General features: G+C 39.6%; 2 protein-coding genes across 2 annotated transcripts in view; one reads left to right on the top strand and one right to left on the bottom strand.

Annotated features, from left to right (window-relative positions):
* Positions 1 to 5,708, top strand: part of LOC107084448 (RNA-binding protein MEX3B-like) — an 11,616-nt gene extending 5,908 nt beyond the window's left edge. The window contains exons 4-5 of the mRNA XM_015374303.1: positions 1,291 to 2,021; positions 2,105 to 5,708. Coding sequence (XP_015229789.1) covers positions 1,291 to 2,021; positions 2,105 to 2,515 — 1,142 coding nt within the window. The 3' untranslated portion in view covers positions 2,516 to 5,708. The remainder of the gene's footprint in view (positions 1 to 1,290; positions 2,022 to 2,104) is intronic.
* A 1,904-nt stretch (positions 5,709 to 7,612) lies between these two features.
* On the bottom strand, positions 7,613 to 17,879 carry LOC107084459 (mothers against decapentaplegic homolog 4-like). The gene is made up of 10 exons (XM_015374337.1): positions 17,634 to 17,879; positions 15,465 to 15,868; positions 15,205 to 15,379; positions 13,786 to 14,040; positions 13,586 to 13,693; positions 12,644 to 12,694; positions 12,283 to 12,466; positions 11,743 to 11,911; positions 11,525 to 11,663; positions 7,613 to 10,636 (listed from the first exon to the last, which is right to left on the bottom strand). The coding sequence occupies exons 2-10, from the start codon at positions 15,702 to 15,704 to the stop codon at positions 10,425 to 10,427; spliced, it is 1,533 nt and encodes a 510-aa protein (XP_015229823.1). The 5' UTR covers positions 15,705 to 15,868; positions 17,634 to 17,879; the 3' UTR covers positions 7,613 to 10,424.
* Between the last annotated feature and the right edge of the window lie 9,841 nt (positions 17,880 to 27,720).

Below are 27,720 nucleotides of genomic sequence, written 5' to 3'. Positions count from 1 at the left end.
AACGTTATGGAACACATTAATTAACTGAAAAATGTTGCATAGTGTGCCTTTAACAGCCTTTATAAATGAATAAATTTATAACTAGTACATTTCTCAATAACATTTTATTTGATCTCCTTTTTTTTAAATTTTTTTTCAAAGTTGCTTTATTGTGATGGAAGTTATTTTTCCCACTGAATTAAATCGGGTCTTCATTTTAAGGCACGTCATTGTTTTATGAACAGCTGATTGGCCTCTGGGTGGAGCACTTTCTAGGATTAAGATCAAATCTGAAAGCTAGCCTGCCTCGGAGCAGGTTTACCATTCAGAGTACGTTACCATGGTGACTAGCTTCGCTAAGAATGAATCCAGCTTTGTGGTACCGGAAAGTCGGAGTAAACCCTTAAGTTGTCTCGCTAACCCAGTAAACCTGCTTCGTGCTACAGGCCTCAGATGTGCTCCTGCTTACGGAGAGAAGGACCGAAATCTAACAATAGTTGATTAGAAAACCTGTTGCTGCTCCAATAAGCATAGATTTCAGCTATGACCTCAAGGCGGTCGGTTCAGAGTTAAGCATAAACATTAAAACCCGGATCCACCCTGCCTTGATCATCATGGTTAGTGGATAGCTGGAATATGTCGGATTGGTAAATGGCTTAGTTGGTGTCTGAGTAACAACAGAGCTTTGTTTAAACAGAAGGCGACCCCAGATGTTATTTCTGAACATGTCCATTTCTGTCTAACCATGTTCTGATGGCTCATTCCATCACTGCACTGTGTCGCAAAGCATCTGGACAGGAACAATAAGTTGACTGTACTGCTGTGGCCTGCACAGTCACCAGATTTAACTAAAAGAAAGCTATTGGAATGTGGTTCAGCTGACAGATAAAGAGGCAGCTTAAGATGCCTAACCACAATCTGCCTGGTGGAATCGTTATCATCCTGAATAAAATTAATGTTAAGAATCAAGGTTGCTCCTTGAGGCTAAAGAGGTCAAACATCGCAGAAGCAAGGCATGACTAAGCTTGCTGATGCACACAGTAAAAAAAAAGGATAAAAACAAATAAGGATAGGATAATTTGCATCTAAAGAAAGATGTGTTCATATTTATGCATACAAATAAAAACGGGGTGCATGAAATAAAAGTTAAATATGTGGTTAAGAAATTAATTACAGAGAAAAATGTGTGGTTTATAGTATGACTTAATCGGTTGAAACAAAATATTAAAATATAAAATAGCTTTTCGCTGAATACATACATGCATGAAGTTAATAGGAGACCTTTTTGTATGATCTGTTCTTATCCCCCAGGAGCAACCATCAAACGCATCCAGCAGCAGACTCATACCTACATCGTGACTCCTAGTCGGGACAAGGAGCCGGTGTTTGAGGTCACTGGGATGCCGGAGAACGTGGACAGGGCGAGGGAGGAGATAGAGGCGCACATCGCCCTCCGCACCGGCAGCTGTGGGGGCGTCGAGGCCCCGGGCGTGGATAACAGCGATTTCCAGTTCAACGGCACAGATGTCAGCTTCGAGACCTCGGCACACTCGGCCGGTCTCGGAGAGGCCGGGTGGCTGCATGCAGGGGCGTCGTCACCGGGGGGCGGAACCTTGCTGCCGGTCAGCGTCAGTGGTACTCAGAGGGGCAACAGCAATATCAGCAGCGCTGCCAGGATGTCTTCCACCTACCGCAACGACAGCTCCAGCTCTCTGGGCAGCGGCTCCAGCTCGGCCGACTCCTTCTATGGTGGCGGGAACGGGAACCGGATGGCCGATTTCAGCCCCACCTTCCCCTTCAACGCCAATGCTAACAACAACAACAACAGTACAAGCAGCAGCACAAGTTTCTGGTTTGGCGACAGCCTCCTGGGCGTGGGCTCTGAGGAGCTCTTCAGCCTGGGAAGCGGAGCCTCCTCTTCAGGATTTGAGCCGTTAACCATTTCCACTGCCCATACCTCGCAGTCCGCTGCCCCACCGCACATCTGGAGCCCCTTCGTGGACCAGCAGTCACTTCAGGCCTTTGACTCCCTGCAGTCCCAGGTAAGAGTTTCTGCAGACGAGGCTTCAAATGGCTTTTAGATGAATAGTTCTGGTTGTCTACAGACTGCTGCTAATTTCTGCAGACCAGCCAACCCGGCACCCCCCGCCTCTCTCCAACCTTTTCGGGGACCGACGCCTTGGAGCACCCTCAGGCCCAGCGTGTTTACCGACGGCCTTTCGGCTCAACAGGAACGCTCGACGTCCACAGGATCCCCTCCTACAGCTCTGCCTTCTCCTCCTCCTCCAGTGAAAGCACCACCTCCTCCTCGCCTCCCGAGTCCTCCTTCTCCTATCGACCAGGAATTGGATTGTCCGGGAGGAGCCAGGAGATCTGCATCCAGTGTATGGAGAACCAGGTGACCGCTGCCTTGGTTCCTTGCGGCCATAACCTGTTCTGTCTCGATTGTGCCACACAAATCTGCCAGGGCCCGGAGGCCATGTGCCCTGTGTGTCTGTCCCCAGCCACGCAGGCCATTCAGCTGCGTAACATCTGATTAGTTTTATTTTTTCCCCTCACTCCTGGCCCCCAGCGTGTGTTGGATTTACAAAACAAGACCCCCTGATCAGTATATAGGTAAACCCTCAGCCCAGCCTTTTCCAGGCTGGCATTGGTTTGACAAAGGTGCAGCAAGTGGAAGTGGGATAGGAAAGGTGTTTATTGGGCGTGGGTGATGAGCCCAGTCTTGTGCCTGCTATTGTGAAGTCTTCTTGGTTGAATAAGGGGAGGGCTTGGAGCTCTCTATGTAGCATTGGGAGGATTTGGCTTTTTTTTTTTTTTCTTCCTGTTTTTCATCTTTTTTTCTTATTTAGAATAAAAAAAAATTCTTCCTCATAATTTTATTTTTATACATCAATGTATATAAGAAAAATCTTTTGGCCTTTAGGGTCGACACCTTATTTTTTACATTTTAACATCTCTGATGTTTTATGCTGAAAGAAAAGGAAGTGCGCATGTTTTGCATAAAGCAGGACTTCATATCAGTGCGACAGGAACGGAGACAACCAGGCTCCTTTAAAAGGATAAACGGTTTGAAGTCGTCCAAATTACAGATCCGTTAGTTTCCATAGGTATGAAAGACCTCCCAAGAGGAGTTTTTAAAGCTGAGTCGAACATATAACTGGAACGTTTTAACACTCCACCTTTAGACCACAGGATGTTGCGCTACTTCAGGATCGCCATGTTGCTTTCAGATTATATTTACACCAGTTTCCCCGTAAACTCGTGCCTAATTCCCGAGTGTAAATGTACGACACAGTCTTGCTCAGTTTTTGAAGCAAACTTGTGGCCTTTTTTTTTCTTTCTAAGGTAAAGCCTGTAATTACCTTCACAACACTATATTCATAAATAAATAAAAGAAATCCTGATCTGGGGCTTGAAACAACACAAGCTGACAGGTGGAAGTGGTTTATAGGTTCCTCCCTGCATCTGCGAAACAAAGGTTGTTTTATCCTCTTCTTTCCTCTCATAGTTTTGTTTACATGTACGTATGGGGAAACCATGTGCTGGTTTGCACCTCGAAGGCTAGACACGTCTTTGCAACATTCCTCCCTGGTATCAGTCACTTTTTAATGTAGGCGAGGATTCGTCGTTCTTAACCGAAACATCACCCGGGAGCAAAAACTGGCAAATGTTTATTTTCATTGTTCCAGCTGTGATCGTGAAAAAGTCCCAGTGAAGTATGTACTGGCTGCTTTTGTTATACTTTTATACTTTTTATTTTTTAAAGCCATCTGGAGTGGTCTCTTTAACTTGAATGATTTACTATGACTGCTCCATCCTATGGCTGTCTAGTTTATTCCATTGAGACGGGAATCGCAGATGAAGGCCATCCATTGCTTTTTGCACCTCATCTCCTCAGGCCGATTCTAAAATCCTCTTTATATTTCAACCATTCTAGGAAGAAGTAGATAAACAAAACTCTATAAGGTTTAAGCACAAAGCTCAAATACAGTTAACCTGCAAAAGCATGCCTACTCATGGGTTTCTTTTCACATTTTGTCATGGGATATTCACAATTCAAATCATTGGCATGCATTTTAGGGATAAACCAGTGCAAAGTAGCATATTTTGTTCAAATAACCCAATAATAAATGCTGCAGTTTTAGAGATGGATTCAGGACTGGGACTCTCTGACACAAAGATTGTATTATCTCAAGCATCCATTGTAACTACAGCCGTATTTTGCTGTTGTCCAGCTGTGACATATTCTAAATCATTTAGCAGCTTTTACTTCCTAGTTCTGTTTCAGGCTCAATTTAAATAAAGTTGTGGTTTTAACATGACAAAATGTGAACTTTTAAGAGCCATTAAAACTTTTGCAAAGGATTAAAATCAAGCTTTGCTTCATTTCAGCTGCGGTTAAAACCGAATAAAGATTTTCAGCTAATTTTTTCTTAGTTATGTGCACCACTAAGCACATACTCGTCACACTATTGAGCAGTTTGGACAAACATTCTCTTCTTCCATGCATGTTTTTTTTTCTTTCCTGTTTTGTATTTGTCCATCATTCTCCAAAAGGTACACACATGTTGAAATCATCTCAAGTATTAGCTTTAAACATCAGTGTCTGCAGACATTTGGAAGGAGGGGGAAGCAGCTGGAACGGTTTCACTACAGAAGGTCAATCCTGTTGCTTGCTTTCTTTTTGTGGACGTTGGCCTGCGGTCTCTCCAGCATTCCAGCTGTGAACAGTATTCTTATGGACCCATTACGTTGCTTCAACCTGATCTCTTCTTCCTCTGCATCCTCTTCCTCATGGGGGGGTAAGCTTTGGTTAGAAAACAGAACCAAACAAGATCCAAATGTGCAAGAAGAGCAGAAAAAAAAGCTCCCTGTCCGTCCCGGTTGTTTTAATTCTCTCTACAAAAGGACTGATCATTATTTTTTAATCATTTTCTTTCCGTATGAGGGAATGCAATACATGATTGGCCCTCGGATTATCGACATGAACTTTGACCTTTTTTGTGTATGTATTCTATAAGAATTACTGTTAATGACTGAGAAATATACAGAACTTATTTTTTATTTTGTTACATTTCGTATATACATAAATATATCTATATCAAAATGTTTACAATATTTTAAATTTGTTTCTATTTTTACTTCTATTTTTTTTTTTTTGAGTGATTTTAAGCGAATGAAGAGCTAGAAATACAGAAAACTGTTGCAGAGGGGAGCGTCAGTGCTATCTGCTTGTAGTCTAGTTAGTAGTTTACAGTATTGATGATGATTAATAGTATTGATAGCTGCCGTTAAACCTAGTGGAAAGTGGAATGTGCATCACGAGCATGTCTTCATCATTTACCGCCATAGTAGAACTTCACTGCAACTGTAAAAAGGCCAAGGATTAAAGCTGCCTGTTAATTGTGTACACCACCAAAATTAAGAACGGTATACTATTAAGATGTATCTTCGATTATCTATCTCTGCATACATATTGTTCAAAGCTGTACCTACGGTTCAAAGTATTTGCTAATTTTACTACACTTTTGTTATGTATATGTGTAGAAGGAGTCTTAAGGCATATAAATTCTTCAAATTAAGTCAGGAGTTTAAAGCAGACTATATTTTATAATGGCCTTTTAAGTTATTGCGGCCAAAGCACTGATATTATATATTTGCTGTAAAGAGAATTTTAAGAGTTTTATTTTTCTGATATTAAAGTTACGTAATAAAGACGGTTTCATTTTAAGCCACTTCAGATTCCTGTTGTTCTTTTTATCAATTGTTTGTGTGGTTTTAGTGGCTCCCAGTGGAGACTAAGGATCAGCTTAATGGGACGGAAAATGTGTTTTCATTCTGTTTCACCAGGTTTCATTATGAGTTACTGACATCCTGTCAGGACATCTATTATCGGCCTGCCACCTGCTGATCCTTCTGTGCCTCCGTCTTCTTTTCACACCTTCAACTGTCTCTGTTTTTCTGTTCATGTAAAGCTGCATCCATTGCATTGTCTCTCCATCCATAACCAGAGGCCCATCCATCAATCCATCCATTCAGTTTTATCCTGTTATTGCAGCATTCATTTATATCAGGGGTCGGCAACCCAAACTGTTCAGAGCCATATTGGACCAAAAAAAAAAAAAAAAATGTCTGGAGCCACTAAAATGTAAGTCTTTTAAAAGCCTGGTGTGGGAACAGGGGCTCTAAGTGTTTTAGCCCACTATAAAAAAAGGACTACTTTGGCCGAAATATATAATAAGCATTCATGATTAAATGTTTATCATGGAGCAAATGTCTTATCTGACGACTCTGCTGCACAATATTTGGTGCTTTAAGTTTAAATTCCAATACAGTTTTAATTATTAGATTTTATTGCTTTGAAGTTATAGGAACACAGGTATATTTATTTTGAAGATTTGGAGAGGGAAAATGGAAGAAAGTTCACATACCTGCATAAAAGCGCTACCTGTTCGGCCTGTGAACGATTTTCCATGATTGCAACAAAACTAGCAGCAGTACTGGAGTTTGGAGATGCAATCCACTTCTTAAATCTATATTTGTGTTCCTCTAATTTATCAAGAGGTTCTGCAATCACACTTTTTCTCTGCCTCCCAACTTGGTGGTCGGCTGCATATTTAGGAATCCTTCCCTGGAAATACCTTTCCAAATGAATCTTTATTTGACAACCTCTCATTACAAAGCAAAAATGCAGGCAATCCTGCATTGATAATGAAAGCAAATGATTCGCTTCATTCCTCTTTGAATCCTCTGTTCTCATCAGCTTTTTTCCTTTTTTCTCCCTACCTTATTATAAACCCTTTTTTCCTCCAACCAGACTTTACGAGATGATTTGGAGTTCAGACATGAACGTCTTTAGTACAGCAAACCTGCTGTTATACAAGCCTCATAGGCTTAGTGTTGTCCCATTAAGTCTTACATCAAAGAACACTTTTAAAGTAACGTTAATAGTGTACTCACTTTTCTGAGTCATTGCAACTCTGAGAAAAAAATCCATAGCCATTAAATAGTCATTAGTGTCTTGAGACAATGAGCAATTATAACCATTAAACCAAGATGCATAAAGGATGCCTTCAAGAAACTGAAGCACTGCAGGGAATGTCTGTTTCTGGGCTAGAAAATACAGAAAAACAGAGATCTGTAAAGGAACAGATTGATAACTAGGATTTTTTTTACTCGACAGGAAGCCTCACTAAGTCTAGGTTTTCATAATCTCTGACACCACAGCAGTATTTTAAAAGGCTGTTTTCAGTGCAAGCTGTGACAAAAGCAGAATGGCTTTATATGTGGGTGAGAAGATAAAACCATTCCTGTTTCATGGATGATGAACTCTACCTTACTCTTACCAGTTCAGGATGTAACCAGCCTTTCAATAAGCAATATTTGGTTTCTGCAGTTTCTCCGCTTTTAGTGACATTTCTCCCACTCTACCACAGTTGTCATAGCAAAACACCACCTCCCTATTTTCATGTAACTATCTAGAGAACAGAAGCAGACACTCTAAATACGGCAGCCCTCAGAGGGATGTTATGAAATGCAGGTTGAAGCATCATTTCAAAGGCTTCAGCTGAAGCTCTGATATAAAAAGCCACATTCAGGGAAGAATGACAAAACGGGACATCATTTGGAGAATAGCCGTCCATATTTAATTGTAGAGTCTCACATGAGAAATACAGGTAAAATTCAATCAGTAATAGTAGTCAACATTTACACACCAGAGCAGTCTTTTGGCTGCTACAATAACGCCAAGTCATATAAAAAAAAAAAAAAACATTTTTCCACCTTAAAAGCAGTTTAGAGTTAAATCGGACTGAAGTTTTCTGCTGTGAACCAGAAAACGCGTCGCCTCCTGCAGCGCCACATGACCAACCATCAAGACTGAGACACACTTTCCAAACGACACGTCTAAAAGTTACAGCGACTAGTTTCCATCCGACAAACCCTCAAAAAGGTCACATCCACGTCAACTGATCGAAACACAGCAAACGACAGGAAACCTCAAAGGCCAAAAGTGCCACAGGCCATAAATAATTTATGTGACCATTGTAATAAGATTAAAAAAAAAAAAAAAATGGAGATCATAGACAGAAGTCGTTTAAAACCCAAATCCAGTCTGTTCCAATCAAAGTCTTTGCTCATGGAAAAACATAACTTAATCTTTTTTTGTGTGTTTTAAATCAGAGGAAATTTAAATAATTAAAACATATTTATGAATTTTACCATTATCATGATCATTTATAATTTACATGACTATAAGCCTTGAATTGCGGCATATTTGACACTTGCAAAAGATTGAAGAAGAAAAATTGACTTTGCAAAGGATAAAAAAAAGGGTCAGAATTAGAAGTTGGAAAATGGTCTGGCTGTTTCTTCTTCTGCCCTCTGCCTGTGAGGACGCCAACATTAACACACAGCAGGCTTCAATTCTGCTGGCCTGTAGATGAGAACTTGTATATAAATCTAGACAACACAGGTATACACATAGATCTATGGAGGACATTGAAAGAAAAAAAGATTGAAAGATGTATGAATGCTTAATGTGAAGAGAGCGAATGAAACCCCAAAAGGTGTCTTAGTGTTTCATATTGATTGACCTGAACACCACGTTCTCTCTTAACTCTAACTTGCACTGAAATTATTCACTGCTTTAGTCCAAGCTAAAGTGCTACAAATAAATCAACCAGAAAAAGTATGAAAATAAAAAATATGTTTATTCCTAGGCACTGAATAAACCTCTCGGAAAAACCCTGGAGCATAAAGTATGAAGGCTGAGTGCAGCGTGATCTCTGAAGGATTCCTATCAGGTGTCAGATATGACCGGAGACAGGAAGATTAAAAGCAGTATTGCTGGACTTTTCCTCTGTCTGTTTACTCATGATTTGTTTTTTTCCTCAAACGGTTCCATCTGGTGTAAACACAGATAAACCTTCATCTTTGTACCGAGATCAAAATCGGCCTCACCTTTTCCTGACTTCTATCGAACAGAGAAAAGTCCTCCTCCTGTAGGGAGGGTGGTATGAAAACAAACGCTTTAACACTAGTTTCTGGGATTCTGATTCCGCTCAATTTTTAGGGACACAATCTGAATGCTGTAGTTAAAGCAACTTGCAAATGTATTCACACCCCCTGGACTTCTCCACATTTTTCATGTTGCAACCACGAATGGTTTCCAGCAAAGTCCGGCAAACAAGTGCATCATATTTTACATTAAAAAAAGATTGCATTCATATTCAGCCCCATTTACTCTGATACCCTTCATTAACACTCAGTGGAAGGGACTGCTGACTAAAACCACTTCGTTAGTGAGAACGAATCTGGTTGGGAAACAAACAGCATCATGCAGATAGAGACACAGAAAATCACTTGTTGTGGAGACTTTTAAAGCAGGTCTGTAGATTTTTAGATAAAAACGGGATGGGGTATGGCACACCTATGAAGACGTGTTAGTCCATCTAAAGTAGCACACCCTGTAAGGAGAGCAATAATCAGACATGGTAACTGGAGGGTTTTCTGAGACAGCTGGACTGTCTCCTTTCAGGTTTTATGGAAGAGTGGGAAGAAGAAACATAACTGAAAGAAGCCATAAGAGGATATTTTTGCAGCATGCATGGAAGCTAGTGAAAGTGGAGGAAAATATGTTATAAAATAACCAATTTTGTATTGATTTGACCAAATATGAACATACGTAAGGCAACTTCTACATTTAGAATGGGATTTTTAATCAGAGATCCTTTTTGCTCCTCATAAAATGTCCATATAAAATGGTCATGTATGGCTGCAACCAAACCAAGTGTAAAAAACAAAGAAGCCTAGCATGAATACTTTAGCAAGAAACATTAGATGCATCAAAACCACCAAATTCAGTTCCTTATCTTCTCTAACAGAAGACCTCCTGTTTTTGGAGTCCTGAAGTTAAAAAAACTAAAACGCTTTGGGGCTGACCTGTACATGTCCAGGCATGTCCCAGCTCCACAGGCTGAGACACTGCATCAGATAAGAGGCGATTGTTTTAGACGTCTACCCGTTTCTGACAGGCAGTGATCGACATGATCTCCATGTTTTTAGCTCCAGGTTAAAGCCTTCTGTAAAACTGACAGTAGAGAAAAAAAAAAAAGCTACGTAGCTCCTGTGTAGATCAGTGAGGTTACTGGAGGTCAGTAGCTGATGTTCCAGTTTCAAACAATCTGCTCCTTTATGTGCATCTTGATATATAAGTTTAATTATCTGTGACAAAGAGTCCTAAAATTAAAGCCATGCATTAAATGTTTAAACATAGTTTTAATAGATGGCTTCTGCTTCCGTTCGTGCCACGAGCGACAGCTGGAGCCACAGTGCACAGATACACCTGAAAACATGGATTTTATTTTCGATTTTTGATGTTTCTACACTCTAGAATCCACTGAGGAAGACTTCTCAGGTGAGAAACCGCTGTCAGACAGCTCTCAGTCCAGAGGCTGGGGGTCTGCTATAGGCATAGTATGAAGAACCTCGTCCAGTAGCTGCAGAGCTCTGTGCAGATGGATTTCAATCCAGCAAGGGGTCTCCTTGATGCTCTGCCGGGGGTAGTCAGGCCCCCAGCCCTTAACAAAACTCATCCTGAGAATGCAGAGCCGTCGGAGGTCGTCCACCCCGATGCCAGCTGCCGCAGAGAGACCTGAGAGCAGAGGGAGGCAGAGTTAGAGAGGATCTGTCTCAGCTAGAAGAACGTTTAAATCAACAAAGCTTGCACGTGTTAATATGGATGCATCTACACTGGAATCTACAGTTAATGAAAACTGCAAATCAGTTTTGGACTGTTAGAACCCAAGCAGTGCATGTCTGATAGCAACAGGAGGACACATCAGTTCCTACATCTCACTAACTCCACCATATGAGAAAAGAGTTTGTTGACATCAGCAACTTAAGTCAACAAGGGAACATTTTTCTATAAATTCGTTACAGATAAGTCTTTATTTCTGTTCCGTCTCTGATGTTTTTTCTGTTCTGCACAATATTAGAAAACTAGTGCATATTGAGAGAGTATCACTTCTACTAACTCTTCTTCTTCTTCTTGAGTTTTTATTATTTTTTTCCACCATCGTATCAGGATGAGCCACCTGTCCTATACCTGTCCTACTGGATGCACTGACAGCAATGCAGATATATAACCGCATTATCTTCATTCAATTAGATCAATTCAAACTTTAATAGGAATATTTTGAAGATCTTTCCCCAGAGTGTTTGTAAAAAAAAATCAGAGGATTTAGAAGTTATTACTAAAATGTGATGAGCGACAGCAGAGCTGAGAGGGTCACTTTACAGCAGTGAAACAAACAACTCTATGTTAAGACCTGTTAAAAAGTTTATGTAAAAAACAAACAAAACGTTATGACACATTGCTCTGTTTGTAATGAACCTAAACGAGTTTCCCTTTTTCTATTAATAATCAATGATATTCCAGTTCATGTGATGCAATTATAAATCTATAACTGACTCCTATTCTCAGCTGGGAACCAACCAACACCACAAACAAAGGTTTAAATTAGCAGTCTCTGCTTCTTACTAATAGCTGGAGCTATTCCTCCCACTGATCCAGGACCAGGGATGTTCCCCGCCACGGCAGCAGCTTGTGCAGCTGCCGCCGCCTGAGCCGTGGCGGCCTGCTGCTGCATCTGTCTGTGGCACTGACGCAGGTCAAACACCTGGAGGGACAGGGAAACGCCGCTGTTTTAGATTCGACTGATGAGCCAACCTGCGGCATGGGGAAGCCCGTGAGCTCACCTTGATGTAAGCACTTGGGTAGATTTTGTGAACGGCGTCTCCTGGGGCTCGGCCAGCTTCTCTGTCCAGGTAGTAGCTCTGAACAAACACGGCGTGGTCACTGAGGCATCGCACCCACACGTCTCCCTCGCCTTTACACTCCAACTGGACTCCTTTACCGATGTGAAGCCTGAGGGAAATCAAAAAATAAATCGAAAAAGACATAAGAATGCCAGGATAAATTCAAGTGCACAAACGTCGTACTCTTCCTCTAAAAAACGCTCAAAGGTTCGGCTCTTTTGACCTTAATTTAAAAATTTCAAATTAAAGTGGAAGGAAGACATGGATGGGAAAACACAAGAAACAAGACAGGGATGGAAAGAAAGAAGATGAACAAAAGGATCTGAAGAAAGAAAGATGCAAAAAAATATGCAAAGAAATACATCAGGAAGAAATAAAAAAGAAAGGACACAAGGAAGAACAAAGAACCTAGAAAATAGTGAAATTCAACTTTCCAAGGCTCTGTAGGAACACCTGGGCGTCTCCGTTGGTCCGGCTTACCTTGCTCTCTCAATAGCCTCAGTGCGATGGACGTTGCTGAGTTGGCCCAAACAGAACCGATCCCCTCCTGAAGGGTCCACATAGCCGTCCACCGTTACAATGGGGCAGGAGGACGGCACTTTAAACGTCTCCCCAACCTGAACGTCCATCTCAAAATAAGCGATGGAGCACCAGTAGTCAGGCGCTGAGGGAGAAGATGGGACACGGCGGCACGTTTATTGGATTCATATAAAAATATTAACCCAGATTATTTAGGTTCTAACATCATTAGGTTGGAATAAACAAAGAGCTAGCCAAGGCTGTAGAAACAGGTGTTTCTAAAGCACTTATTCTACACCGAGCATGCTCTGTGTTATGGTACCTGGGTGATTGGATATAGGAGGCTGAAAGGCGAGCTCGTTGTGTACTGGCCCTAAAAGGAGCAAAATACCGTCAGTTATGCATAGATTTACACAGCAAATGCAGATAGTGACTGATGATGCACTGATCCACTTTTATTTTTTTTCTTCCGATACTTGAATTTTAGCATCCGCAGATCCAAACATTTTGCAGCTACCAGGAGGTCTGTCTGCTTTAAGGTTATCATCATTTGTTCCTTTTTTTAGGAGGGTGTCATAAACTCCTCTCAAAAAGCAGGTGTGTTAAGTATGAATAACGTATGTAAATTCCAAAAGGCAGTTTAAGATTACCATAAGAACAAAAAAAAAAGAAAAAAGAAATACAGTAAATCTGTAAAAAGGATCTTAATGACACTGTAATTGGCTCTATTAAAGAAATCAAACACAGATGCTGTAAAAGGGTTAACTTTTCCGCAGTTCAAAAGATTTTCTTTAACTCAAATTTATCATAGAAATTGCAACTAACAATTATTTTGCAAATCGATTAATTTGTCGATTATTTTTTCAACTAAACCAATAATAATCAGATTCTTTATGAAATTAAACCAGGTGAATCTCAAACTTTTCCACTTGAGGTGTTCTGGATAGAGCATTTTGACAGAAGAAAACATTTTTTTTACCTGAAAAGCAAAATGTTTGTATATTTATATTTTTTTTCTTACAATTTTGGTATAATTACTGCTCTAAATGGGTTTCCCTGTCAGTTAAAGGCATGTTATAGAGTCTCTATACTCCAGTCAACAATTAATCGATTACTAAAATAGGTGACGATTATTTTGATAATTGATTAATCGCGATTAATCTGATTACTTGTTTCTGCCCTAATAGAAATACACTAAATAGATCAGATGATATTGGATCAGTGCATCTCTGGCTATCAGGGCAAAGCTTCAGTTTAAACTTACAGTAGTGTGCTGGATGGGGCATTGGGGGGTGGTGCTGCAGGTGACCGTTGGTGTGGTGAGGTATGCTAGGGGGGAAACCGCTGTTCCTGGACCAGTTGGAGCTGGCACCTGGATGGGACAGAGAAACAGAGAGACAAGTGATATACAAACAATTTACATTTGCAGGAAGATCCAGGAGAATGGTTTAAAAAGAGCCTTACTGCCTGATCCTGCAGGGATGGCGGGAAAGGACTGTGATGAGGCAGAGGGGGCCGCCTCAGAGGGCGGGAGCAGGCCGGGGGGCGGGTAGGATTCTGACTGAGGTGGGCGACTGCTGGATGGGGGGTGCTGGATGGTCTGGAGAGAGTGTCCACCATCCACAGAGGGGAGACTTGGAGGCCCGTCAAAGTCGTACTCATCCTTTACGATCAGCGACGAGCTGGGCCCAGAGCCGGTTAGGGTGAGCCCAGAAAGGTCTGAGGGGCGGAGATCATAGAAGTTATGATACTGACAAACATGGACGGACAGCAGAAGCTGAAAGTTAAACTGTTAACGTTTAAACTACAGCAAATGTTACTAAAAAACAGCATTTCCTCCTTTTAATATTTTGCCAAGTTCCCAGAAGTATGCAGAGAGAAAAAGAACAGAGTTTAATGGAAAGGGATACAATCAGAAGTTTAGCCATCCTTTACATTAATGTCCCTGTTGACTTCTAAACAAAAAAACTAGAGGGCATCTCAAATCCAAACAGTGTCAAAGTTTTCCCATGTGTGGTAAGAAAAAACTCCAACAAACGCTTATCAATTTCTTTGATATATGAAAAGACTGGATGCTTTTTTTTTCCACTGGGCCTTTCATGGCTACCTGTAGCTATCGATCACATCGCTGCAGCAGAAATCAACTTTAAGCTGCAGACCCTAACCCTCTCACTGGTCAGTCTTTATCTATATATGTTTGCTTCCTATATACTTATGCTAATTCCTGTCCAGAACTTTTATTCATTATGACAGAAAATTGGATTCAGGCCTAAAAGGTCAAAACTAAAACGGGTAAAAATGCTTTTGAGTTTTCAGCCCCTGAAACATTGAAAGAGACACAGAAGCAATTAAAGTTAGCATCGTTTCTCACCTCGGTGCAATTTAAATGACACATTTGTATGTTTTATGCCGCTCTAATGGCCAGGTCACTTTTAAATCTTAACAAGTTATTTTCTTGGCTAAACAAAGCAGACAAGCATTCAGCCTTAGGGCTGAGATTAAGTGACGCAACTTAGAGAGCAGCTTTAAGGGAATATTAGAGAAGATGTTCCCTTCAACTGTTTTAGTTTATCGTCTTCTAGGTGATTTGGGCCCTTTACCTTTAATCGCAGATGGTTATATTTGGATACGGCTAGATGTTAAACTGATCCCAAAGAAATCAAAACTGTACTAAGAAGAAATCAAACAAGCTAACACTACTATTTCATACTGTCATCTAAAGGTTCTGACTTAAAAAGCAGGATCTGTGTCAGGAGACACACCAGTGAGCTTTCTCAATTCTACTAAATATTTAAACTTCATGCCCAAGATAGTTCAGGTGACTTGAATTGTATCTGCAATGTTTCTCCTCAGCATGGTGATCTTCTCGCTGCCGTTACTCACCTATACCAGGAGACACCACTCGTTCATAGTGGTAGGGGTTGACGCACACGCTGTCGCACTTCAAATCAAAGGCGAACTGGCAGTATTTCACGTGCTTCAGTTCATTCTTGTGCAAGTCCGGCCATCGCCACAGCCGGGCGTAGATGACATGAGGGAAGCCTTTACGTCCAGCAACCTGGAATCCAATTATTTTGACAATCAGAGACAATCATTAACAAATTGAACTAGATGGGACTAATACCCAGCGCCTCGTCCACTACCTGCAGCCGTCCGTCCAGAGTCCTCTGGATGGTCACACACTTGCTTGGGTGGGCGCCGTTTGTGGTGATGGCGGTGATGAGGGAGTCCAGCTCATCTTTCTTCTCCTTCAGCTTCTTCACTAGGCTCTCGATGGCCCGTTTTGCAAACGTCTCACTCTCGCCGCCCTGCCGGTGACACATCAGGCTGTGCACAATGCTCAGGCAGGCATCGTTGCTCGTGGGTGTGCTGGCGATGGACATATTCGTCGGCGCTTATTTTTTAGCTGCACTTCCTGAGAAAGAGTTGGGACGTTTGTGCAGACGGCTTCACATCATCCTCTGAGCGTCGATGACGATGAACAGGGCTGATGAAATGCAACTCATGCAATAGTTGTTGGAAGTTGGGCAGCCTCAGCTCTCTCAACCTGCAGGGAGAAATGAGACAAAATATATAAAGAAAAGCAGAACGCAAAGCAGCTAGAAATTTGAGCGTTAACATTTTGGTTTTTGCTCTATTCTTTCCATGCAACTTTTCTACTTTTTAGAGTGATGTTTGGAAAAATTAAGCAAAATAATTTGCTGTTCTGTTTTTGTAATCTATGATATATTTTACCACTAATGGCACTGCTGCATACACTGTTATTATATCTATTTGTGTGTTTAATATTTCCAGTTAAAAATATTAAACTTCCCTCTTTAGGGACAGATAAGGAAATACTGGAACACCATTCTATTCTATCATGTAATCAGTCAGAAGCCTTTTTAAAGCAGATTCCATCTAGAAAGCTATACTTTTACAGCTTTTTTTTATTTTTAGAGAGTGCTTAAAGGTAAACTATACTTTTCCAGGATGTGTAGAAACAGTGGAGCCACTTAATTCCAGCATCAAATGGATTAAACTAGGGGGAAAAGTCTATTTATGTTTTGCTGCACAATATAATTATTACGAAATAAGCAAATAACAGTTTTATGTTAAGACCAAGAGACGAGCAAGAAGCAAGAGCTTTTCTTTAACAGTTTTTGATTTACAATATTAATGGAGACAACCCTGGCTCACCGTGTAATAAATGAAAACACCCGAATATCTAGACGTAAACGAACTAAATGCTGTTTCTTTCTCCTCGGTGAAGCAAAAGTTTAGGCTCCTTTGCTTACTAGCGGCGCCAGTCTGGCTGGCGTTTGTTAGAGGAAGGAGCATCAAGCTACTGTAAACAGCGAGCCCTGACAGGAAGTAACAATAATACCCCTTCAGAATAAAAGGTGAAACATTACTAACAACACTTATAACAGCCCAAAACTTTATAGATAAATTAAGCTCATTTGTAAGGCTAAGGTTTGAAGAAAAAGAATAAATAAATCCTCCTTTATTGTACTTGTAGTTTTGATGTGTTAATATGATTTATTCCTTTTTCCCCAACAATAAGCTGTTAAAATCCACATTCCCGCCATCCAACTCTCTTAATCTATAAAGATATAATACTAAAAGTGAAATACTCTAAACTATTTCACTATTAAAATGTAAATCAGTTCAAAATGGACTGTTTAAATAGTGCGCATGTCAAACCTTTAGACTTAGGATCACAAAAACTGTAACTCTAAAGATATATTCCAGCATGAAATTGAATACAATGTAAATAAAGTGCAAGGTATAAGTATAAGTGCTAGAGTGCAAAGATTCTATTATTTGTATTTAGAAAAACTAAAAATAGAAATTAAATATAAGATGGATATTAATACTAATCAGGATTACCTACATAAAATAGAATAAAAATGCATTAAAAAAACTGCTGTCCTAAAACAGTCACATGTAGCTAATATGCAATCACGCAAGACAATACAGAAATATATTTATCAACATAAACGAATATTTTATATAATTTTCACCGATATGGGTGTGAGACGTGTTACTTTATTTTGAAAGGTGCTACCGGAAATACTCCTTAACACTAACCGCTTAACAGCCTAACTACCTGCTAGGAAAACATCAGCTAGCACATCTGATTGTTGATAGCAGGAAAGCTAAGGGGTTAGCAGACATGTTTTTTTAGAATTAACTCCAGTTCGGTGCACTTATGTTCAAAAACTAACCACTTGATACTGTAGAAAGGGGCTGAATGCTTGATTAAAATATCCCGCGCTATCTGGTATTATCTTTTGATCAATAAATAACAAATAAACTGATTTAAGTACCTGAATCTTGCGGCGGCTAGCAGGTGAAAAACTGCCTGTTTGCCCCAAGTTGCTGTGCCAGCGATGAACTGCGCCGATCCTTTTAACACGCAGGAATATCCAATAATTTCATCCAATATCTCCAGGAAAGAGGAAGGGGGCCCAATTAAAGGAAGTTTTATCTCAACATCCTGTGAAGCAGAGAAATGGGATCAAATCTCAGATTTTTTTGTCAACTCCCACTTTAATTCTCTTATCGTTTCCTTCAACGGCGAGTTGCGCATGCGCGAAACGAGCCACAGGTTTATGAAGCAGTTCAGTAGGGTGATGAGAGATTCGGATCCGTGATCCGAATCTGTTGATGAACTTGACAGTCAAATCCTGATCTGAAAGCTTGATTTCAATGTTTCTTTTTGTATTCTTTACTCCACCTATATATATTTATATATATTTCGTAAATTAAGGTATCCTGTTAATATTTTACGATCAATATACATTCAACCTTGTAGTTTTATTCTATTACATTACTATTTATACATTAAAAGCCCTAAAGTGAACATCAATATTATTTAACAACGCTTATTACCCTACTAAATTTTGTATTTTGTATAATTGATTCTTTTTACAGTTTGATATGTAAAAAAAGGGGGCGGGACTGAAGTTTGATGACATATGAATCTGTAAACTTCCTTTTTTTTCTGCCTATTGACTTTACTGCAGTGTTGGTCTGTTTTTTAAACTGGTGCTTTGAATTTAATAGAATAAAGTCAATCAAAAACAGCATTAAGTTTTATCCAGGTTTCTTACTAACTGACCATGTGAACAAAAGTATGGATTTCACAGTTAATGCCCTGTACTAATATATCATTTGGTGAGTGAAGAGAGGGGACACCAATGCACTTTCACTGCAAACATACAGTGGGGAATGTTTCATTTGAATTCCTCCTGCACAGCTGACGTAGAGAAACATCACAGTGTTATTAAAGCTGCTAATTTCACAGATTATTTCCTCTCTGCGGATAATGAGGCGCTAATTACAGAGTTCAAATCAGCTGCAGCAATATTTGCTTTGAAAGAAAGGGAGGCATGTGTTTATCCTTTATTTTATCCTCTTCGCATTAATGAGAACTCTAGAAGCCTGTAAGCACACACTCTCACATACACACACAGGTTTAAATGCCCCACTGGTTACCAATTTGTACCAATTACAGATGTGCCGATTACCCTCTGACAAGGCACACAGTGATGATTTATTATCAGCTTCAGCAGCTAATACCGATGCCGTGCTCCCATAATTTGACTTTAATGGTCTATAATTTAGGTATTTGTTTCTATTTCCCATTATTTCCCCTTTGAGGTCACTCTTCTTATTTCTTTCTATAATTAATACCCTTCAGTGAGGAATATAACCCCCCCCCCCAAAAAAAAGTACTTGTCCTCATCTTTCATTTGCATACCAGCTATATTTTATTAATATTTTACATTCTCAAATCTATTGCTCAATACTTTTCCTTCTATTCATCTCGCCTGTCTCCCTCTACCATAATGAACAAATGAATTTAATGGAGAATTATTCAGAATTCCCCATACTGACCACCAGAGAGCAGTAAGAACCAGGGCCTGCTGTGAACAGCCTGAATTCAACTTCACTCTTTGGATGTCTCTTGAATGCTCCAAGCCAGTTACTCTACTTCTTTGACTTATTTCTTTCTTACTTTCTGGAGAGGGGTTTTTATATATTTTTAAACGTTTTTACATCCGTGATGTCGAAGTAGGATAGGCTATAATGGAAGTTTTTCTTGTTAATTCTTTTGCTCCAAGATAATAATACTTCAACTTTATTGATCTCACACTAGAGAATTAACTGCATTTAACCCTTCCCCTTGGGGAGCAGTGGGCTGCCATTGTGCAGTGCCCATGGATCAGTGTGTGGTTAAGGGTTTTGCTCAGAGAGCCAGAGTGCAGGCAGCAGGGATCGAACCGGTTACTTGCAACCTTCTCAGAGCACAAGCACACTGCTCTAACGACTAGGCCACTTTGATGTCCCTAGTTTTGCAACTTTTGTGTGAGTGCTCTACAACCTACCCAGTTAAGGAACACAATATAACATCAGTGCATTCAGTCAGTGGTATTCCTGCAGGCTTTTAAGTTGGTGTTTAACTTATCATATTAACAGGTTGGTATTTTATATAAAATTTAGTGTTTAGCTCTATTAATCAGTAAGTTAGGGGGAGTGAAGCCAGTGAACGTAACATCTCCTATATAGAGTTGTTGAAACAAACCCATCCAGTAGTTCTTTGCATTTTTCTACAGTCCATGATGCAGACAGAGCAAACATGAGCTAGACAGCCCTCTTGTCAGAGTAAGCCTACATGCAGAATCTGTGATGGGAAACACCAAGAACGTATCAGGCCTACTGCCAAAAGTGTTTAAGGAAGAATTATATTGGATAAAACCAGGTAGCTGAGGTAGTTCATACTAAATGTATGTGCTAAAATATAAAGCTTTTTTTTCTTTTGCAAGACTTGAAATTACTATTCAGTCACTTTCTTTCAACCTGACAGAGTTTAAGCTAAGTTGACTGATTGATTCAATTACTTTATTGATCTCACAGTCGAGAAATTGACTTGTTACATCAACTCAAATAGTCAAAGAAGAAGAATGCACCAAAGGAAGAAAAAGGTTTCATTGGATATATACAGCATATACAGTGCGTCCACATATGACAGTTTTTTTGTTTTTTTAATAGTAGGATTATGAAACAGGGTGTTTACATGGATATTCATATAGATGAATATTTATGTTTATATATATAGTTATTGCACTGGGTGTCAAATATAGAGAAACTGGTTATTTCACAGTGTATCAAATAGTAATTGCACATTATACATTGCACAAGTTATTGCCGTTGTAGTGTTGCATTGTAGAGTTTGATGGCAGCAGTGATGAATGACCTGCAGTAGCCCTACTTTTTACTAATAGGGTGTAAAAGTCTTTCACTAAAGGGGCTGCTCAGTTCCTCTACAGACTGGTGCAGAGGGTGGAAGGTCTTGTCCATGATGGATGCACTGGAAAAAAAATCAAAATCTGGATTTTTTTTCTTAAAATAAGAGCATTTGTTCTTGGATTGAGGACACATCTAATTATCTGATTAAATATCTATTTATCTTATTTTAAGAGTAAAAATGCAAATTCCATTGGCAAACTATCTCATTTACCTACTTAAATTAAGGGTAAATACACTTCATTTATGGAATTTGTACTGATTACTAGATCATTTTTCCATTGTGTAAGCATGGACAGCACCCTCTTCTCAGCCACTTCCTCCACTGAGTTCAGAGTGCAGCCTTGGACAGAAATGGCCTTTCTCACCAGTTTGCTCAGTCTCTTTCTGTTCCGCTCTGCACTGCCAGGGGCCCAGCAGACAACAGCATGAGGAGGGCTGATGCCACCACAGTCATAGAAGGTTTTAAGCAGGGGTCTGCTGACTCCGAAGGACCTCAGCATCCTCAGGAGGCCGTCATAACGCCATTAGTGTTATGAGTTGCAACAAAGATTGGGCTGGAAGATTTCCATAGTGAATCAAGACGTACCTTTCAACTTTCCATGTTTTTTTCATTACTCAAACCAAAGATGAATTAAGAATGTGAATACCTTTTCAATGCAGTGTATTGTAGAATTCAATTCAAGTGGGATTGTCTAATTGTTGTAACTGATCGACAAGGTTTAACAAATTTTCATCTGGTTAATGGGAGTAGAAAGTGGTTTTGTGGTCTACTCTGGCGAATGGATGGTGCTTTCCATTCATTAAATGGTACCACACTCTCTGCTTCTCCTTGTTCCCTTTCAGCTTTAAACTTCCCTCTCTTCCCTTTGAATCCTAAACACATCACATAAATGGATAATGGATAAAATCTAAAATCTTTCCCCCCCTGCTGTATTCAGGAAATTGTCTTCCCCGCGGGAAGTGGATGCAGATGGTGGGAGGGACTGATGTAAATGGAGAGATAAAAATGGAAGGCTGGCCTAAGAGGTGGAAGGTGTTTAGAAGACGGATGGATTGCTGGTGAACATGAGAGAGTAAGAGAAAGGAGGAGAAAGGAAACAGGGCGGCGCAGGAGAAGAGATGAGTGAGCTGTCGGTTTAGAGATAAATCAGGGAGGCAGCTCGCTGAGGGGGGTATATGTCCACAAACGCACGTACAAACAGATGTGTGTTTTGCGATCACGCTCGAACTCACACAAGTGCAAACACAAACACACACTCTTACTCGCTCGAGCACACTTTGCCCCACGGCAGAGTGGTAAAAGGGCCACGGCTGATTGGGCGCTGCAGGCCAATTTCACCCCGAGTGGCAGAGCGGTGCATGTTGGGATGTTGGGATACAAGCGCAGTTACCCATGAAGGCTTGAGGTAGGTCACTTCTTTTCGCTTCGTCTCTCTCATCCCTCACCTACTTCTCAACCTTTCCCTCCTTTCATCCTCCTCTTGCTTTTTCCTCCCTTCATATTTATACTTTATTCTTTGCCTGCAGGGCTTTTTACTTCTAAACCTCAACCTGCTTGTAGCTCTATTCCTATCAATCCACCTTTCAAACAGAGAGCGTACTCTCCCCAGATAATAACAGCAGCACTTAATTCTCTTCTCTTTCTGGCTCAGTTCATCTCCATCTGCCATCAATTCCTTTAAAATCTCTCTTTTCCAGCTTTACTTGCCCTTAGTCATTTCTCTGACAAGCCCTCCCTGTTGTAACACACACACATGCCCAACGCAGCAACAAAAACGCACACACTTTGGATCCCTGCAGTGTAGTGTGCTAACAGAATAATTAGTCCCGCTTGATGTCTCTGACAGCTCTAATCCTTCTAAATGGCCACCACATGCATCCCCTCATCAGCCCACGGCTAGACACACAAACTGCACTCTTTGAAACTTGACAATGACCAATATATTTTTGGTAAGAAACAGAATCAACATGCAAGCTTCCAATATTTTAGATTCTCATAAATTAATTAAACTAAACTGATATGCTTAATGCATTTTTTTGGATTTCATAAATACAGTAACCATGAAAGTTGTGTGCCTTCTGTTTTTCTCTTGAGGGCAGAAGAGCATTTATACAAGCCAGTCCTTTGACGTATGGAGGAGTAGTGAACATGATTGCACCACAACTTCAGTTCAGCAGGTGGCAGTGATAGGAAATCAAATGCCAAACAGGAGCAAGATGAGCTGCAATTTAGATTTATTTTCTGACTATCTCTATTACAAGCAACAAACCCTCTTTTGTTCAATGCCCTAAAGAGAGCCGTGAATAATGGTGTTATGCACCTTCATGCTATTTGTTCACAAAACATGATAGAGAACAGAAACTGCCTTTATTATTTGGCTTCTTTTGGAAGGCTATTTTTTAGACACAGACACAAAAGTCGACGCCAATCAACTTAAAAGCAAATTCAAAGTGAACGCACTTTTAAAAAACACAAAAGTGTTTAAGTGAAAAAAAAAAATAGGGAAGCTGTGTAAAGGCTGGTTTATGCTTTACGTGTCTGAGAGGTGACATCAGTTTAGCCTGTAGGTCCTTCTGGGCGCTGTTGTTTTTACGCCTTTAAACCTTCGAGGTCTTTGTGCTAGAAAGCAAAACATAACACAAATCAATATGAGAACGGCTTCACCAAGAAAATAAAACTCATGGCCTGAACAGCAGATGCCTTTTTCTGCAACGAGAAGTTGTGAAAAAGAGCAAAGAGGGATTCTTACAACATTGGCTCCATTTAGCTTTATTTCCTCTGTAAGATGGCAGTTTGTTTTCAGTTGAGCTTTAGAGTGAGACAGAAACAGGCAATCATCAGGTACAACGACCAGCAGCTCATTGTGAGTCTTTGTGACATGTCCTATTGATTACATAGGAAAACAGAAAATTGTGGATTACATATAAGAAGTTCATTAAGTCCTGGATTTATAGATACATAAATAAAAGCATGAATAAAGATTCAAGATTTTCATGAATAAAAGTTTCAGATACATTTAATAAAGGGATTGTAAGAGGTGCTATGAAGGGATTTGTAAGTGATTGAGGGAACATAAATAATGTGTTAAAAGGTACCTCTAATAAAGGTAAGATTGAGAACAATACCACTGAGACTGAGCCGCTGAAACAAAACATTCAATTATTTTTTTCTTACACATGTTTTCAAGGATGCCATTAAATACAGTACACCAAATTTCAACTTGTTTGTACTTTTATGGCATAAATTCCTCTTGGCAATCAATGCTCTACTTTAATGTGGTAAACTGAATGAAAGACAGATTGAATATTTTGATATAAATGGAAATATGGCAAAAACCTCAGCTTTTTAAACTGGAGTCATCCTCTGTTTTCAGGTGACCAGCAAATCTGCAGGCTCACAGAAAACAGGCTGCCAGTGCTTTGCTGGAACATGCGTCTTCACTTTGCTGCGGCCCCTTGTTTTCCGTCCCCTCCTGTGCGTGGGTGACCGTTAACCCGTCACATGTGGGAAGTGAATGTGTGACCACACACACCGTGAGTCTGTCTGAGTCGCAGAGAGCTTGCAGAGATCAAACACTTGTGCCGTCATATGGTCCGAATTAGGCGGAGGCTTCGCGTTTCCTCATAAAACTTCAATAAGGAAAAAACTCGTGCAACCCACACAAACACTCACATGATCGCAGCCTCTCACCACCTTGTGGTGTTTGGTTTATGGGAATAAAGTTTATTATGATGTGTGTCACACTTTCAGGGTGTGTTTTTTCTATTTCTTGTGTGTGTTTTAGGGTATGTGGTTTGTTAAGTTTGTGTGGTGGTGTGTATTGTGGTTAGTGTGAGTGTATCTGTGTATGGATGTGATTTGGTACTTTTTTTCCCCCCTAAACCACTGACCCGTAAACTATGAAAGGTTGTAAGCTAATGGGCCCACCCACAACCAGGAAGCATACAAACACTGACAGACGTGTGTTAACTCACACATCTGAATATGGTTTAAAAACTAGATATTGTTAGTTTTATACCAATGATAGGATCTTAGTTTAAATATTCTTCATTTGCAGCTTAGAGGAAGGATACACAAGGACTCCCTTTTTACATTTTTTTTCACTGCAATTATACATTTTGATGCAGTACATTATATTTTTAGGTTAATAGAGCAACACAAACAATGAAGAAGTGTTTTTTAGATCCCTTTAATCTGATGTACGAAGTCCATCTGTAAGAGGAACCCTGTATCAATCGGATATCCTGTGAAGATGTTTGCAAGACAATCAGAGGACAGTACTAACTTATATATGATACCTACTGTAAAGAGTGATTTTATAGGTTAATTTTGAAAAAGTTATTGAATAATTATTGAATAATTTATTATTGAATAATTATTCATTTGTTGCTTTTTCCTCCAGTTTATTACATAATTTGAAATACCAGAATTTGCGCATCTGAGGTGAATATTGGACAACCAGGAACAGGAGGACCAAGGAAGATGGCAGACAAGCTGGGAAAATTGTGCTTAATTCAAGATCAGGATTGCTATTTAAACAACAACAGCAACTTTGGAGTAGCTTGAGAGACACATAGATGGGAGAATCTGATGATTCTCAGATGGTAGCTTTTGAGTGACAACAAGGAAATATTATTTTATCCAAAAAAATTACATTTGTAATGACTCAGAACAGAGGGACCCAGAATTGAGGCGAGATACAGTCGAAGCCACCATCTATTGATTTTGACTGAGTTTAAGTAATTCATATAAAGAATACGGTGATAATGGCAGTGAAAGGTTTCAAATGCATCTTGCACTTTTCTGATTTTCACGTTTGGGGGAAAAAAAAGTGAAAATCAGTTGTGCTTTTTCTTGTCCTTCACAACAGAGCAAAACATGTGAAAAGTATATGATGCCTTGTTTACTAACATACTAAAATCTGATTTTAACAAACCAGATATAAGTACATCTCAATGCCTTTTAATAGTCCAGTTTTTAATCAAACCTTTGGAACAAATTGACTGGACAGCTTCTACCGGTCTGGGATGCAAAACTCTGGACTGTTCAGATGGACCTGGTGGAAATATTAACACAATGTGAAGTGGCTAAAGTAATATTTATTTTTCCACTTCTAAAATCTTTCAAAGAGACATTAATCTGATGTATCCTATTGATACAGTATATTTTCTGCTAACGGGGTTGTCAAGAAGGTTTTAGTTAGTAATCTTTGGTCCAGAGACATAGTTACCTTAGCCTCTGTCTAAAATTGGAAAGGCGTGAAAATGGGAAAAGGGTAAATATGTATCAGTTTTAATACGCCTGAAAAGAGATGTTTGCCTAAGCCTTCCCAGTAGCAGCAATAACTAAAGGTTAGCGGATTTTTAAATAGGCCTACTGCACGAGGTGCAAAATTCATCTTCCCAATGCATGCAGCGAGGAGGATAGCAAGGGAAGTAGAACTAAATCCATCTCTAGTTCTATATGATAATATCTTGACAGTAACCCCTGACTATCAAGTCCATCATATGATACAGGAGTTATTACTAAACCAGGGTCCTGACAGCAGGAAGGATTGTGGAAGGATGACAGTAAGAAGCTTTCAAGACTGCACAAAAAGATGCCATTAATCAGACATCTTAGCAGTGGTAGTAAATGCTGCAAGATGCTTTCAGGTTATGTCAGACACTGTCTAAAGTGTGTCTGTGGTGATCTTTGGGCTAAATGGTTAGAATGGAGGTGTCCATAGTAAGAACCGGGAGTCATCTGTGATTCTCTGGATGATTTTGTCCTGCACTCTAACCACTGTACCAGAAGGGAAACAAATCTGGCTAGATGGAATAAATTGTTTATGCAGAGGGATACTTTTTTTTTTTTTTTTTTACCTTTTAATGCAATATTTTCCAGCAATAATGTATTTAATAATATAACTATTTTTTTACATATTTTAGGATTATTACTATTATTAATTAATGAAATAATATAATAATCCTAACAAGTATAAACTCAAATCATTTTCTAATTCAATAATTAGTTTTTGCATTAATTTGTAATTTGTAGTAAATAGAACCACAAATACCAAGCATCATGCGCTCAAAGCTTGTGGTTAATCAGCTTTCAACTTGAGCATTTTGACTTTTGACCAAACAGTTTGGACACCACTGGTTTAAATCTGGCAAGCAATTGTACGGCACCCCTCCACTTTCAAACCTCTGACTCTAAGAGCAAGTTTATTTTCAGTTGTTTTGAAAATTCAAAATTTAAATAAACTGAGTAAAATGGAGAGGATGGCCCACAGAAAATAATGTTTATGAGATGTACATCCGGAAGGCTTAAGTTCTCCAACACAACACTGAACTGCTGTTAGCATCCAACTTCAGAGAATAAGGATTTTATTAGTTGTCACTCATTAGCTAGCATCTGATGCAGTACTTTTTTTTAAGCCGTGGAAAGAAAATTAGCATTTAAGAAGCAAATAAAACCATCAGAAGCTGATCTGTAACAGCAGATTAACCAGACAGTATTTTTTTTTCTTGAACTGAATGCTGCTGCTGAGTTATGCCTGCAGAGAAGAAGTCTGCATCTTTTGATCAGAAGAGGAATTTCAGATTTCTGGAATAAATGTCGACAACAGAGACTTTTCTATTTTGCTTTCATTTACATTTTTTATGACCTTAAAGCCAAAAGAGAAAACAGAGGAGTGTTTTTTGTCAGATGATGCATAAGGTTTTAATGTGTTTGATAAGGACCCAAATGCAAACAGGGCACAGGCAGAGAGTAGATGAAGTGCGGAATGAAGGATTTATTTATTAACAAAAACTTAGATGGGAAACATTGCACATTAGATCTTGATGAGAACAATAAAAGAACAGAAAGGAACAATGCAAACCAGCGATCTGAAATACTGGGGAGGTTCAATTAAAATGGAAGACTTGTACAATCAAAAAAACAAGCGGCCACAGATTGGGGAGCAAGGCTAAGGATTTAAGGAGACTAACGATTCAGAAACATGGAAAAAATAAACACTAAATAAATTGAGACAATTAGATCGAAAATACAGAAATAACTCAAAAACAAGACCAAAAATATGGGTCCACAGGATCACAACTAATAAGCCTGCT

Source organism: Cyprinodon variegatus, unplaced genomic scaffold (genome assembly GCF_000732505.1).
Source record: "Cyprinodon variegatus isolate N-32 unplaced genomic scaffold, C_variegatus-1.0 Scaffold100, whole genome shotgun sequence".
In the NCBI taxonomy this organism is placed as follows: domain Eukaryota; kingdom Metazoa; phylum Chordata; class Actinopteri; order Cyprinodontiformes; family Cyprinodontidae; genus Cyprinodon; species Cyprinodon variegatus.
Note: the sequence above shows the minus strand (reverse complement) of the source record. Positions and strands in the feature narration are given on the sequence as shown.

Bases quoted from the DNA above. Each gene is read 5' to 3' on its own strand.
- LOC107084459 (XM_015374337.1), bottom strand. From the start codon at position 15,704: ATGTCCATCGCCAGCACACCCACGAGCAACGATGCCTGCCTGAGCATT. The intron at 15,380-15,464 runs GTAGTGGACGAG...ATTGGATTCCAG, and splicing joins CTCTGGACGGACGGCTGCAG to GTTGCTGGACGTAAAGGCTT. The intron at 12,467-12,643 runs GTACCATAACAC...CTTCTCCCTCAG, and splicing joins TCCTATATCCAATCACCCAG to CGCCTGACTACTGGTGCTCC.